The sequence below is a fragment of the Lissotriton helveticus genome, chromosome 12, assembly GCF_964261635.1.
Source record: "Lissotriton helveticus chromosome 12, aLisHel1.1, whole genome shotgun sequence".
Taxonomy (NCBI): Eukaryota; Metazoa; Chordata; class Amphibia; order Caudata; family Salamandridae; genus Lissotriton; species Lissotriton helveticus.
This window is the reverse complement of record NC_136073.1, coordinates 597,897,312-597,913,006: the sequence shown is the minus strand read 5'-3', so window position 1 is coordinate 597,913,006 and position 15,695 is coordinate 597,897,312. Positions and strand designations below refer to the sequence as shown.

At 46.2% G+C, this 15,695-nt stretch overlaps 1 protein-coding gene across 1 annotated transcript in view; it reads right to left on the bottom strand.

Moving 5' to 3' along the window:
* Positions 1 to 15,695, bottom strand: part of PCP4L1 (Purkinje cell protein 4 like 1) — a 349,325-nt gene that overhangs the window by 69,752 nt on the left and 263,878 nt on the right. Inside the window, exon 2 of the mRNA XM_078670606.1 lies at positions 15,222 to 15,279. Within this exon, the coding sequence (XP_078526732.1) occupies positions 15,222 to 15,279 (58 nt within the window). The remainder of the gene's footprint in view (positions 1 to 15,221; positions 15,280 to 15,695) is intronic.

Below are 15,695 nucleotides of genomic sequence, written 5' to 3'. Positions count from 1 at the left end.
AGTAGCCGCAGCGTTGCCCGGATGTCTCAAATCCGTTGCTGCAACGGGTGTCAGCATTGAAAGGAGCGAGAGTATAGTGATGGGACATCCAGTAGTGGTGTATGTACCACATTCAGTTGAATTGTTAATGACCAGGACGAAGACGCAGCATCTGACCAATAGCAGGCTCACGCGTTACGAGCAAGTTATACTTGCCGCAGAAAACGTGACTCTCAGGAGATGCTCTGTCTTGAATCCTGCTACTTTGATGCCATTACCTACGGTAATAGAAGGCGAAGGATGTGAAGACCACGATTGCCTTGATGTGACTGAACTATGCACGAAACCCAGACCAGATATTGTGGATGAGCCATTGTCTGACCCCGATGAAATTTATTTTGTTGATGGCTCATGTTTAAGAGACGATACTGGTCGGTTGAGGGCAGCTTATGCTGTTTGTACCCTTACTGGAGTTGTGGAAGCCGCTTGCCTGGAAGGAGTACATTCCGCACAGGTAGCAGAAATTATTGCCCTAACTCGTGCCTGCATAGCAGGAAATGGAAAGAGAGTCACCATCTACACGGACAGCCAATATGGTTTCGGTGTGGTTCATGATTTCGGGCAGTTGTGGTCTCAGAGGGGTTACATGACCTCTCTGGTTCGCCCATTCGAAATGGAGAATTTGTGCGATTGCTGATAGAAGCATTACAAGGTCCTGTTGACATCGCGGTAGTGAAGTGTGTAGCTCATACTAAGAATACAGATTTTGTGTCACAAGGTAATAGATATGCTGATGAAGTCGCACGCTATTGTGCGGAACAAAGTTATTCTTTCTCAAAGGTGGAAATAGAAGGTGCAGAAGAAAAGACTGAATTAAGTATGATGTTAGAAACTGTAGACACTTGGGAGGATTTAAGAATAATGCAGGAGAACGCACCTGAAACAGAGAAAAAGGCATGGGAAATAGCAGGTTGTGTGCGAAGTGAAATGGATTTTTGGGTTTCAGCAGATGGGAGAGCTGTGTTACCTGAAGAATTAGCTAATCCCATGGCGAGAGAAATACATGGTCCAGTACATCTAGGAAGGGATGCTATGATGAGAGTTTTTAGGCAGACTTGGTATTGCCCGAAATTCAGAATAGCAGCAGAATCAGTATGTAAGCGATGTGTTACTTGCCAACAGCTGAACGTAGGCAAACGAACACCAGTCACACTGAGTCACATTGGGAGGTCGGGGGGGCCTTTCAATAGAATGCAACTAGATTTCATCGAAATGCCAAGAGTCAATCGCCTTCGGTATGTGTTGGTGATTGTATGCGTATTTTCCAGATGGGTTGAAGCGTACCCTACACGTAGGTGCGATACACTCACAGTGGCTAAATTGTTGCTCAGGGAGTTGATACCGCGCTTCGGGGTGCCTGCCTCTTTGGAATCTGACAGAGGAAAACATTTTAACAGCGAAATAGTGAAGATGTTGTGCTCCACACTGAATATCGATCAAAAGCTGCATTGTAGTTATCGACCAGAAGCTTCAGGAATTGTGGAACAAGTGAATGGCACTTTGAAGAATAGATTGGCTAAAGTAGTGGCATCCACATCCTTGAGTTGGCCAGATGCTCTTCCTTTAGTGCTCATGAGCATGCGCAGCACACCTGATAGGAGGACAGGTCTCTCTCCCCACGAGATCTTGATGGGGAGGGCCATGAGACTACCTACAGTTCCAACTACTGCTCTATTGAATATTACAGATGATCTGATCTTGGATTATTGTAAAGGACTGTCTGACGCCATCCATTCTGTGTCCCTTCAGGTGCATGCGGCTGAAGTTCCAGCAGCGAGGAACCTGTGTCATGACCTGAACCCAGGGGACTGGGTCTTAGTTAAAAAACACGTCCGGAAGAACTGCCTAGATGTTCGCTGGCGTGGGCCCTTTCAGGTAATCCTGATCACGAACACCGCGGTGAAGTGCGGGGGGCTGCCAAATTGGATCCATGCATCCCATACTCGAAGAGTTCCAGCACCTCTAGAAGGAACAGCTCCCGTCCCAGACGAAAGCCCGGAAGTGGAAGAAGAGTCGCAAGAAGGGATTGAGGCAGCTGAGGGGGTGTCGGAAGAAGTTGGGAACGCAACGGATTCAGAAGAAGAGCGAAGGCAGGACGGCAGTGAGACAGAAGACGCAACTGAAGGAGAGAGCAGAAGTGAATACGACTCAGACTCAGATCCGTATCGGAGCGACCAAGAACCAAGTGGGAGGACAAGGAATAGGAGAATAAGGCTTGGAGCTGCCACTTGGCCAACTAGGAGAAGAAGGCTAAGCTTGAGGTCGGCCCAGGAAGAAACGCTTACTCCTAAATCCGAAGACTCAGATCCAGAAGAAGATATCCAGGATCAAGCCGAGGAGGGTCTTAGAAGATCAAGGAGGGTGCGAGTGCCTAGTAGAAGATACTCTACTCCCGACTGGACCTACCTCGTTGCAGATGTCTGGGAGACACAGAACAGGGAGGATCAGGGAAGTGGAACTGATCAGAACTGACCCGATCATCACAGTGCAAATAAGGTTTCTACTACCAGGAGCGGAGACCGAAAGATTGCTGACACTCAACATCGTTCATCCTGCTCTCCTGAGTGGAATAAGAAAATTGATTTTAGAGACAGTTGAGTTTCCAGTTTGCTGTTCACGATATCCAATATTGGAGGGAACTCTTCTTCGTTTGGAAATGCTTGAGCGAGTAGTAGAAATGCTAGGAGCGCTTATTGTTGTGGATTAATACCTTATTGTGAATGTCTTCAAAGGGGCGCAGAACTGGAAAGGTGAAGAAAGTGATCTTGATTAGAACGGACCCCTTTGTAATTGTGGATGTAGAACTGATAGTACCAGGAGTGGAAATTGAAAAAACGCTAACTCTCAATTTTGTCCGTCCACTTGTCTTGAGCGAAATAAGGAGAATAATCCTAGAAAAAGTTGACTTTCCATGTTGTGGTACGAACTGCCCAGAACCTGAGGGAATGATACTTCGGATGGACATTTATGAAGACGTAGTGTCACTCCTTGAGCCATACATAACTTTAGATGAAAACAAGACTTTTGAAAAGAAATTGTACACTTGTTGCAAGATAACCTAGCGCCGAGTGGAAGAAGAAAAGTGATAGGGGTTTCATTTTAGTGGATGGAGAAGGGCTAGGGTTGTCTATTTTCTACTGGACTTTGAACTGTTTTGCGGAAACAAATTGTCAAGCTTCCAAGTGTTCAAAGAAAGACATTAAGATCAGGAGGTTAGCTACAGTCGTAGATAGGCTATCTGCCAGTACTGCAAGATCCTTGATGCTGATAGAAGGGGAGATGCAATCGATTAGGGCGATGGTTCTTCAGAACCGACTTGCTTTAGATGTTCTGTTAGCAAAAGAGGGAGGAGTCTGTAAGGCCTTGAAGGTCCAGGAATGCTGTACTTACATTCCAGACAATTCAAAGCCTCTAGAGAAATATATACAAAACATCACTGCCATACACTACGAAATTGAGGACCTAGCAAAGGTAAATGTGTGGGAAAAAGTAGGTCATGGAATGGGTAAAGTTGGAAGTTGGTTTGCCAACTTAGGAAAGGGTATCGTTTGGTACATACTGAAACCCATCATCATAATTGTGATTTGTGTAATCACTTTGTGGGGATTGGTGCGTTTGTATCAATGTTATAGAGCAAATAGGTTACAGAGAGCTATGAAGAAACAGGAAGAAGAGTTGACAGCGATGCAGGACACTCAATATAAGAGTCTGAAAGCATTAGAGAGTATGAAAAGAGGTGGAACTGCCCTGTCTTCACTTTAAAAGGTTCTACATTTTTAGTGTCTTGGTGATGATGACCCCTGAAGGTCATCAAAGGGGGGACTGAGAGAGCACAAGTTTGAAAAAAATGTATAAGTACGCCATATTTACAAGCACGTAGTTAGTTTAAACATGTTTTGCACACGAGTGTTTTATATCCAGGAGTGAAATATACAGAGTGGTTTATATTCAGTAGTGAAATGTATAGAATGTTAAGTAGAGTAACTATAATTATAACGGTGTGAGATTAAGGTAGAAATGTTGGAATATGTGAAAACCTCATGTTCTCATGTTAAAAGAATCATGTCCGAATTAAATGTAACTTTGAAAATCCAGTATTATGTGTAGGCCTTAGGGCAATTCACAGCAAACCTGAACGTGCTGCTAAATTAACGTGAGATAAGGTTGACATGGTTCTTCCAAAATGTACTATTGAACTTAGGGTTAAAAGTATATGCTTTATAGATGTGTTATTTTAGAAACGTATGCTAGTTAAGAATGTTTGCTGTTTAAATCAAGTTAACGTTTTAAGAGTGCAGGGACCTGCTGCATGTAAATCAAGTAGGCCAGAGGAGATAATGTCATGTCGTGTAAATCGTCATGTGCTCGTTAGAGAAGAGGTCGCGAGGTGTCCAGCACCGAGCTTTGAGAGTGTTTTATGACTAAAGATATGGTGGAGTCTGGAATTTGAGGCCCACTGCAGGATGAGCTGTATGCAGGTGCGAGGGTCCTAATCAGCTCGAATGAAAGGGACTTTGTTCAGTGGCGCCTTGCGCAGGCCTGTAGGAGTTTCCAGGAATTTCAGGGGGTATCAGCGCACTGAAGAAGAAGCCTGGGAACCAAGGTCAACTATAACGAGGGTCTTCAAGAGTACCATCATGGAGTTTACCGCGCAAAGATGTACCACGTGAGGGGCGTCCCAAGGGGCGTTCCTATCAGAAATGTGATTTGGTATTAGGGAAAGAGACCCGGGAGGAGAGCAGAGCAGATGATTTTGGGAGCCTAAGGAAGCGGATGGGTAGGCAGATAGGCTGATCAGGAGAGACCCATTATCAGAGAAGAGACAAAGAGAAGTGCGTGATCTTCTTAGGAAGTCACCACGGCTGACACCTAGAGGGTTAAGATCTTGCTAAGTAGGGATGTCACTTAGTATAGCGTAGGGACAGACTAACCTTAATTTTCTTTTCTGTAATGACTTTGAGGTTGCAACTTGTATCCATTTTGGCAACCCTGATGGTTTTCGAGCTTGTACTTATTATTCTGTTTTTCAGACTCAGACTATTCAAAAAGTTCATGTTTATAGTGATACCAATTTACCTGTTGAATCTCATTTTGAGAAGTTTGTATCTTCAGTTATCTTTGACTTTATATTAAATCTTTAAAACGTAATTTTGGTCAGTGGTCATTTAGAGTGGTGTAAGTTCTTAAATTGATTGACTTATTGCGAAGATTACCTTTTACTCCAAGACAGGTACCAACGATTCAGTCGACATAGTTTGGGATTTGGTAAGAAAATTAGTAACCAGTAATCCCGCGTTAGCAGGTGTGTTGAGAGACATTTAGAGGGCAGGGATTGATGGTGTTTAGGGCTTATGAAGAGCCAGGGATGGATGGTATTTAGGGGTGGTCAGCGGATTAAAAGCATCCAAAGTAATTGTATGACAATGTAAAATATATATATCTGAAATAATGCCCCTGAAGTAAAGCACTTAAATAAATACCTCAGATAAAACTATCTCCGAAAATAAGGCGTGCAACTAATGTATAAACAAGTTAAAAATACACATGCAAAGTCCATTTCGAACAAAAGACATTCTATTAATTGTTTTCTATGAAACGGTAAATGCCATTCATTCTGAACATTTCGATTAAACAGTTTTGATAAAATAGGTTCTCTGTAATAGCATTCCATGACATCATTTTTCTTTGAAATCACATACAACCTCTGCATACTGCACTGAGCAGAAGACAAATGTGAATGACACAACAACAGACTCCTGGATTAGGAGTGGTGGCTGAAATCCCCTAAAAGAATGTCATTTATAGTACACAAGTGAAAATTAAAGGTTTTGTGAAACACCTGAATTAATAAGCATGGGAGAAATATCGAGGTGTACTCCTAGTGAATACCAAGTGCAATCTGTTGTTTATTAGCAAGAACACAGCTAGATTGGTTATGCCAGGTATCTGCTTGTCTTTATGTATGAAAAGCAAGTGTATGATTATGTACCATGTGGAGTCGGTATATGCAAAGTAGCCATGGAAACATAGTGTGGATTGGCAGTTCCCATCTTCAATCAATGTCTATTTGTCTAGTGAATGAGAAGGTATGTAGTAGTATGACAGAAATAATGCCTTTTGAAGAGTGGTAGGAAAGGGGTTTGAAACAGTGGGTGAAAGAAGAGAGGTGATAACGCGCAGACAGGGAAGCAAATTGCATATGGTGACGAGAAGTTAGGCAAGATAGGGGAAAGGAGAGAATGAAAGGAAGTAGTAAAATTGAGAGAAGGCGAAAGGAAGTTAGTGACATGCAGGAGAAAATGGATGAAAGCATGAATATATAAAGTTAGCCTAACGGCTAGGGCGCTCGACCTCGGACCTGGGGATTTGGATTCGAGTCTCGGTAACGACGCCAAAATCTCCTGTGATTCTGGGCAAATCACTTAATCTCCCTGTGCCTAAAATGAAAGTGTGTCCTCATGTAACGTAACTGGAAAATATGTAAAGCGCTCTGATACCTGATTCGTTCGGGTCTAGTTCGCGCTATATAAAACTCTGCAAAAAAAAAAAAAAAGGGAGGGTTGGTAAGTGGCTCGAAATGGAAGACGAGACCACTTGTCCAAAAGAAGGGCAGGAGGGTACATGGCAAATAAAGGGGAGGGAAGGAGGATTGCTGGAAAAAAAGAGTGTAATGAAAGTGTTAATGACATGAGAGGGAATAAACACATGATATAGCAGAGGGAGGGGAGTAAAGAGGTGTTAGGGTAACAAAAAGGTGTTAGGCGGAGAGAAAGAGAGAGCAGTGGTCTGGAAGGAAACGGAAATGGGAAAGGAACAATGGAGGTGAGAGAGAATGTAAGAGGATATGGAGAATAACGGAGGTAAACATCCTTTACAACGAAACTTTTTCCACGCAGTACCTTTACAACGCAGGAATTACAACGCAAGTCGTTACAACGACTTGCGCTGTAGGATAGGGAACAGTTTAATTTACTATCCAAAACCTTCTCTACTATCCACGGGGACTGGAGTTGGAATAGTAAATTAAACTATTCACTATCCAGCGCCCCCCCAACGCAAGTCGTTGTAACGACTTGCGTTGTAAAACCTGTGTTGTAAAGGCATGTGTGGAAAAAGCATGCGTTGTAACGACATACATCCATAATGGAATGATGATATGTAGAAGAGAGTGAAGGAAAGTGCACATGCAGGAGAGAGGGGCAGTAAGAGGTGAAATGGGGAGAGAGAGAGTGAGAAGGTTATAGTGGACTAAACTCAGAAATAGGCGCAGGAAGTTGACTAGAGAAGGAGTGGTACATGGGAAGAGATGAGATGAACAGTGGAGAGATGGAGAGTGAGAAGTCAATTGACAGATAGAGAAAGAAAAATGCAATATGGCAAATAGGAGAAAAGGCTAGAGAGGGGCGAGTGGGAATTGATAAGGATATAGAGTAAGGATGACAGGAAAGAGGATATCGAGGACATCAGCAAACAGATTTCTTAGAGTTAATAGGGATACTATAGGAAGGTAGAGATAAATGACAACGGGACAGATTTAATATTTTTTGTGCAGCTCCGCAGCAGAAGATGTAGCCCTGCATTGCGCAAGGGCAAGGAATCAGCACTAAATCTGACCTGCTGCTCTGGCTCTCTTCCCCTGCCTGCTGGCCAACGACCAGGCTGCCTACCACCTTACACACACCTTCTCACCATAGTGCTAAAGTGTGCTTGTTATGCATAGCAAAGGTTGGACAGACAATTCCCATAACAATTCCATATTGGATGTGTACTGTATAGTGAAGCAATGTGCTAAATGTCAAGAGAAATGAAAAAGATGTCCTTAACTTTACACCTGTCGCAGAGAGGCGTTATTATTTTAGGCGCAAAGTCCAGTCATACAGTTTTAGGAGACAGTGCCCTGAGTAAAAAGGCTTCGATGACTGTGCTGCAACACCAAAGTACCACCCATGGAAGGCCCCCTTGACAGAAAGTATCTCAAAGAAGGATAAAGTGCTATTTGTACTAGGACAGGGCACTTTTCTAGTGCAAAAAAAGATTTGTGCTGGTAAGTAAATACCCTATCAAGTGGGGAGTGTGTGAGAGAGAGTTAGAACGAGATGAGGGGAAGTCAGAGAGATGGAAAGAGAGGAGAGCGAAAGAGAAGTGGGTGTATGTGAGTCTGTGAGAGAGAAAGAGAGAGCGAGAGAGAGACAAGGGGAGTCAGAAAGAGAAAGAGATAGGAGAGAGAGCGAAAGAGATTTGTGTGTGTGAGTGTGTTAGAGAGAGAGAGATGAGGGGAGTCAGAGAGAGAAAGAGAAGTGTGTGTATGTGAGTGTGTGTGAGACAGAGACGAGGGGTGTCAGCGAGTGAAAGAGAAGTGTGTGTGTGCGTGAGTCTGTGAGACAGAAAGAGAGAGCGAGAGAGAGACAAGGGGAGTCAGAAAGAGAAAGAGATAGGAGAGAGAGCGAAAGAGATTTGTGTGTGTGAGTGTGTTAGAGAGAGAGAGATGAGGGGAGTCAGAGAGAGAAAGAGAAGTGTGTGTATGTGAGTGTGTGTGAGACAGAGACGAGGGGTGTCAGCGAGTGAAAGAGAAGTGTGTGTGTGCGTGAGTCTGTGAGACAGAAAGAGAGAGCGAGAGAGAGACAAGGGGAGTCAGAAAGAGAAAGAGAGGAGAGAGAGAGCGAAAGAGATTTGTGTGTGTGAGTGTGTTAGAGAGAGAGAGATGAGGGGAGTCAGAGAGAGAAAGAGAAGTGTGTGTATGTGAGTGTGTGTGAGACAGAGACGAGGGGTGTCAGCGAGTGAAAGAGAAGTGTGTGTGTGCGTGAGTCTGTGAGACAGAAAGAGAGAGCGAGAGAGAGACAAGGGGAGTCAGAAAGAGAAAGAGATAGGAGAGAGAGCGAAAGAGATTTGTGTGTGTGAGTGTGTTAGAGAGAGAGAGATGAGGGGAGTCAGAGAGAGAAAGAGAAGTGTGTGTATGTGAGTGTGTGTGAGACAGAGACGAGGGGTGTCAGCGAGTGAAAGAGAAGTGTGTGTGTGCGTGAGTCTGTGAGACAGAAAGAGAGAGCGAGAGAGAGACAAGGGGAGTCAGAAAGAGAAAGAGATAGGAGAGAGAGCGAAAGAGATTTGTGTGTGTGAGTGTGTTAGAGAGAGAGAGATGAGGGGAGTCAGAGAGAGAAAGAGAAGTGTGTGTATGTGAGTGTGTGTGAGACAGAGACGAGGGGTGTCAGCGAGTGAAAGAGAAGTGTGTGTGTGCGTGAGTCTGTGAGACAGAAAGAGAGAGCGAGAGAGAGACAAGGGGAGTCAGAAAGAGAAAGAGATAGGAGAGAGAGCGAAAGAGATGTGTGTGTGTGGGTGTGTTAGAGAGAGAGAGATGAGGGGAGTCAGAGAGAGAAAGAGAAGTGTGTGTATGTGAGTGTGTGTGAGACAGAGACGAGGGGTGTCAGCGAGTGAAAGAGAAGTGTGTGTGTGCGTGAGTCTGTGAGACAGAAAGAGAGAGCGAGAGAGAGACAAGGGGAGTCAGAAAGAGAAAGAGATAGGAGAGAGAGCGAAAGAGATTTGTGTGTGTGAGTGTGTTAGAGAGAGAGAGATGAGGGGAGTCAGAGAGAGAAAGAGAAGTGTGTGTATGTGAGTGTGTGTGAGACAGAGACGAGGGGTGTCAGCGAGTGAAAGAGAAGTGTGTGTGTGCGTGAGTCTGTGAGACAGAAAGAGAGAGCGAGAGAGAGACAAGGGGAGTCAGAAAGAGAAAGAGATAGGAGAGAGAGCGAAAGAGATTTGTGTGTGTGAGTGTGTTAGAGAGAGAGAGATGAGGGGAGTCAGAGAGAGAAAGAGAAGTGTGTGTATGTGAGTGTGTGTGAGACAGAGACGAGGGGTGTCAGCGAGTGAAAGAGAAGTGTGTGTGTGCGTGAGTCTGTGAGACAGAAAGAGAGAGCGAGAGAGAGACAAGGGGAGTCAGAAAGAGAAAGAGATAGGAGAGAGAGCGAAAGAGATTTGTGTGTGTGGGTGTGTTAGAGAGAGAGAGATGAGGGGAGTCAGAGAGAGAAAGAGAAGTGTGTGTATGTGAGTGTGTGTGAGACAGAGACGAGGGGTGTCAGCGAGTGAAAGAGAAGTGTGTGTGTGCGTGAGTCTGTGAGACAGAAAGAGAGAGCGAGAGAGAGACAAGGGGAGTCAGAAAGAGAAAGAGATAGGAGAGAGAGCGAAAGAGATTTGTGTGTGTGGGTGTGTTAGAGAGAGAGAGATGAGGGGAGTCAGAGAGAGAAAGAGAAGTGTGTGTATGTGAGTGTGTGTGAGACAGAGACGAGGGGTGTCAGCGAGTGAAAGAGAAGTGTGTGTGTGTGTGAGTCTGTGAGACAGAAAGAGAGAGCGAGAGAGAGACAAGGGGAGTCAGAAAGAGAAAGAGATAGGAGAGAGAGCGAAAGAGATTTGTGTGTGTGAGTGTGTTAGAGAGAGAGAGATGAGGGGAGTCAGAGAGAGAAAGAGAAGTGTGTGTATGTGAGTGTGTGTGAGACAGAGACGAGGGGTGTCAGCGAGTGAAAGAGAAGTGTGTGTGTGCGTGAGTCTGTGAGACAGAAAGAGAGAGCGAGAGAGAGACAAGGGGAGTCAGAAAGAGAAAGAGATAGGAGAGAGAGCGAAAGAGATTTGTGTGTGTGAGTGTGTTAGAGAGAGAGAGATGAGGGGAGTCAGAGAGAGAAAGAGAAGTGTGTGTATGTGAGTGTGTGTGAGACAGAGACGAGGGGTGTCAGCGAGTGAAAGAGAAGTGTGTGTGTGCGTGAGTCTGTGAGACAGAAAGAGAGAGCGAGAGAGAGACAAGGGGAGTCAGAAAGAGAAAGAGATAGGAGAGAGAGCGAAAGAGATGTGTGTGTGTGGGTGTGTTAGAGAGAGAGAGATGAGGGGAGTCAGAGAGAGAAAGAGAAGTGTGTGTATGTGAGTGTGTGTGAGACAGAGACGAGGGGTGTCAGCGAGTGAAAGAGAAGTGTGTGTGTGTGTGAGTCTGTGAGACAGAAAGAGAGAGCGAGAGAGAGACAAGGGGAGTCAGAAAGAGAAAGAGATAGGAGAGAGAGCGAAAGAGATTTGTGTGTGTGGGTGTGTTAGAGAGAGAGAGATGAGGGGAGTCAGAGAGAGAAAGAGAAGTGTGTGTATGTGAGTGTGTGTGAGACAGAGACGAGGGGTGTCAGCGAGTGAAAGAGAAGTGTGTGTGTGCGTGAGTCTGTGAGACAGAAAGAGAGAGCGAGAGAGAGACAAGGGGAGTCAGAAAGAGAAAGAGATAGGAGAGAGAGCGAAAGAGATTTGTGTGTGTGGGTGTGTTAGAGAGAGAGAGATGAGGGGAGTCAGAGAGAGAAAGAGAAGTGTGTGTATGTGAGTGTGTGTGAGACAGAGACGAGGGGTGTCAGCGAGTGAAAGAGAAGTGTGTGTGTGCGTGAGTCTGTGAGACAGAAAGAGAGAGCGAGAGAGAGACAAGGGGAGTCAGAAAGAGAAAGAGAGGAGAGAGAGAGCGAAAGAGATGTGTGTGTGTGAGTGTGTTAGAGAGAGAGAGATGAGGGGAGTCAGAGAGAGAAAGAGAAGTGTGTGTATGTGAGTGTGTGTGAGACAGAGACGAGGGGTGTCAGCGAGTGAAAGAGAAGTGTGTGTGTGCGTGAGTCTGTGAGACAGAAAGAGAGAGCGAGAGAGAGACAAGGGGAGTCAGAAAGAGAAAGAGAGGAGAGAGAGAGCGAAAGAGATGTGTGTGTGTGAGTGTGTTAGAGAGAGAGAGATGAGGGGAGTCAGAGAGAGAAAGAGAAGTGTGTGTATGTGAGTGTGTGTGAGACAGAGACGAGGGGTGTCAGCGAGTGAAAGAGAAGTGTGTGTGTGCGTGAGTCTGTGAGACAGAAAGAGAGAGCGAGAGAGAGACAAGGGGAGTCAGAAAGAGAAAGAGATAGGAGAGAGAGCGAAAGAGATTTGTGTGTGTGGGTGTGTTAGAGAGAGAGAGATGAGGGGAGTCAGAGAGAGAAAGAGAAGTGTGTGTATGTGAGTGTGTGTGAGACAGAGACGAGGGGTGTCAGCGAGTGAAAGAGAAGTGTGTGTGTGCGTGAGTCTGTGAGACAGAAAGAGAGAGCGAGAGAGAGACAAGGGGAGTCAGAAAGAGAAAGAGATAGGAGAGAGAGCGAAAGAGATGTGTGTGTGTGGGTGTGTTAGAGAGAGAGAGATGAGGGGAGTCAGAGAGAGAAAGAGAAGTGTGTGTATGTGAGTGTGTGTGAGACAGAGACGAGGGGTGTCAGCGAGTGAAAGAGAAGTGTGTGTGTGTGTGAGTCTGTGAGACAGAAAGAGAGAGCGAGAGAGAGACAAGGGGAGTCAGAAAGAGAAAGAGATAGGAGAGAGAGCGAAAGAGATGTGTGTGTGTGGGTGTGTTAGAGAGAGAGAGATGAGGGGAGTCAGAGAGAGAAAGAGAAGTGTGTGTATGTGAGTGTGTGTGAGACAGAGACGAGGGGTGTCAGCGAGTGAAAGAGAAGTGTGTGTGTGTGTGAGTCTGTGAGACAGAAAGAGAGAGCGAGAGAGAGACAAGGGGAGTCAGAAAGAGATAGGAGAGAGAGCGAAAGAGATGTGTGTGTGTGAGTGTGTTAGAGAGAGAGAGATGAGGGGAGTCAGAGAGAGAAAGAGAAGTGTGTGTATGTGAGTGTGTGTGAGACAGAGACGAGGGGTGTCAGCGAGTGAAAGAGAAGTGTGTGTGTGCGTGAGTCTGTGAGACAGAAAGAGAGAGCGAGAGAGAGACAAGGGGAGTCAGAAAGAGAAAGAGAGGAGAGAGAGAGCGAAAGAGATTTGTGTGTGTGAGTGTGTTAGAGAGAGAGAGATGAGGGGAGTCAGAGAGAGAAAGAGAAGTGTGTGTATGTGAGTGTGTGTGAGACAGAGACGAGGGGTGTCAGCGAGTGAAAGAGAAGTGTGTGTGTGCGTGAGTCTGTGAGACAGAAAGAGAGAGCGAGAGAGAGACAAGGGGAGTCAGAAAGAGAAAGAGATAGGAGAGAGAGCGAAAGAGATGTGTGTGTGTGGGTGTGTTAGAGAGAGAGAGATGAGGGGAGTCAGAGAGAGAAAGAGAAGTGTGTGTATGTGAGTGTGTGTGAGACAGAGACGAGGGGTGTCAGCGAGTGAAAGAGAAGTGTGTGTGTGTGTGAGTCTGTGAGACAGAAAGAGAGAGCGAGAGAGAGACAAGGGGAGTCAGAAAGAGAAAGAGATAGGAGAGAGAGCGAAAGAGATTTGTGTGTGTGAGTGTGTTAGAGAGAGAGAGATGAGGGGAGTCAGAGAGAGAAAGAGAAGTGTGTGTATGTGAGTGTGTGTGAGACAGAGACGAGGGGTGTCAGCGAGTGAAAGAGAAGTGTGTGTGTGTGTGAGTCTGTGAGACAGAAAGAGAGAGCGAGAGAGAGACAAGGGGAGTCAGAAAGAGATAGGAGAGAGAGCGAAAGAGATGTGTGTGTGTGAGTGTGTTAGAGAGAGAGAGATGAGGGGAGTCAGAGAGAGAAAGAGAAGTGTGTGTATGTGAGTGTGTGTGAGACAGAGACGAGGGGTGTCAGCGAGTGAAAGAGAAGTGTGTGTGTGCGTGAGTCTGTGAGACAGAAAGAGAGAGCGAGAGAGAGACAAGGGGAGTCAGAAAGAGAAAGAGAGGAGAGAGAGAGCGAAAGAGATTTGTGTGTGTGAGTGTGTTAGAGAGAGAGAGATGAGGGGAGTCAGAGAGAGAAAGAGAAGTGTGTGTATGTGAGTGTGTGTGAGACAGAGACGAGGGGTGTCAGCGAGTGAAAGAGAAGTGTGTGTGTGCGTGAGTCTGTGAGACAGAAAGAGAGAGCGAGAGAGAGACAAGGGGAGTCAGAAAGAGAAAGAGATAGGAGAGAGAGCGAAAGAGATTTGTGTGTGTGGGTGTGTTAGAGAGAGAGAGATGAGGGGAGTCAGAGAGAGAAAGAGAAGTGTGTGTATGTGAGTGTGTGTGAGACAGAGACGAGGGGTGTCAGCGAGTGAAAGAGAAGTGTGTGTGTGCGTGAGTCTGTGAGACAGAAAGAGAGAGCGAGAGAGAGACAAGGGGAGTCAGAAAGAGAAAGAGATAGGAGAGAGAGCGAAAGAGATGTGTGTGTGTGAGTGTGTTAGAGAGAGAGAGATGAGGGGAGTCAGAGAGAGAAAGAGAAGTGTGTGTATGTGAGTGTGTGTGAGACAGAGACGAGGGGTGTCAGCGAGTGAAAGAGAAGTGTGTGTGTGCGTGAGTCTGTGAGACAGAAAGAGAGAGCGAGAGAGAGACAAGGGGAGTCAGAAAGAGAAAGAGATAGGAGAGAGAGCGAAAGAGATTTGTGTGTGTGAGTGTGTTAGAGAGAGAGAGATGAGGGGAGTCAGAGAGAGAAAGAGAAGTGTGTGTATGTGAGTGTGTGTGAGACAGAGACGAGGGGTGTCAGCGAGTGAAAGAGAAGTGTGTGTGTGCGTGAGTCTGTGAGACAGAAAGAGAGAGCGAGAGAGAGACAAGGGGAGTCAGAAAGAGAAAGAGAGGAGAGAGAGAGCGAAAGAGATTTGTGTGTGTGAGTGTGTTAGAGAGAGAGAGATGAGGGGAGTCAGAGAGAGAAAGAGAAGTGTGTGTATGTGAGTGTGTTAGAGAGAGAGAGATGAGGGGAGTCAGAGAGAGAAAGAGAAGTGTGTGTATGTGAGTGTGTGTGAGACAGAGACGAGGGGTGTCAGCGAGTGAAAGAGAAGTGTGTGTGTGTGTGAGTCTGTGAGACAGAAAGAGAGAGCGAGAGAGAGACAAGGGGAGTCAGAAAGAGAAAGAGATAGGAGAGAGAGCGAAAGAGATGTGTGTGTGTGAGTGTGTTAGAGAGAGAGAGATGAGGGGAGTCAGAGAGAGAAAGAGAAGTGTGTGTATGTGAGTGTGTGTGAGACAGAGACGAGGGGTGTCAGCGAGTGAAAGAGAAGTGTGTGTGTGCGTGAGTCTGTGAGACAGAAAGAGAGAGCGAGAGAGAGACAAGGGGAGTCAGAAAGAGAAAGAGATAGGAGAGAGAGCGAAAGAGATGTGTGTGTGTGAGTGTGTTAGAGAGAGAGAGATGAGGGGAGTCAGAGAGAGAAAGAGAAGTGTGTGTATGTGAGTGTGTGTGAGACAGAGACGAGGGGTGTCAGCGAGTGAAAGAGAAGTGTGTGTGTGTGAGAGAGAGAGAGGGAGAGAGGGCCGAGGGGAGTCAGAGAGAGAACGAGAGAGGAGGCTCCATCCTTACCTTTCTGGCCGCCGCCTGGAGCCTGGTTCTGAGACGGTGACTCGCTGTTTGCTCGGGGCTGGAAGGGAACAGAGAAGACGAGCATTAGAATACATTGGGCCCATTAAAGCCAATTGAGTCCCACATAATTTACATGTCAACAGGAAGCAGCAATGCGTAATACTCGGTACTGCAGCTGCGGGGGCCCAGAGCCCCCGGACACCGACACACATGCCTGGCAATCCGCCACACTCCAGGAGCCATTAATGAGCTCACCGTGGCATAAAATGAACAACCTGTTTCCTCGCCCTCAGCTGACGAGCTCACTTGCGCGCGCCCTGCATGAAGCAGCGCCATTTTATCATACTAATGGGGCCGCCAATGAGCTCCCAGGGTGTTTGAAGGCAGATGGGTGGAGAGATGTCTCCTTAATTTAGGAAGAGAGTCAGTGGTTAATTTGTAAAATAAAAAGTGCCAGGGCTCTCAGGAGGCAGC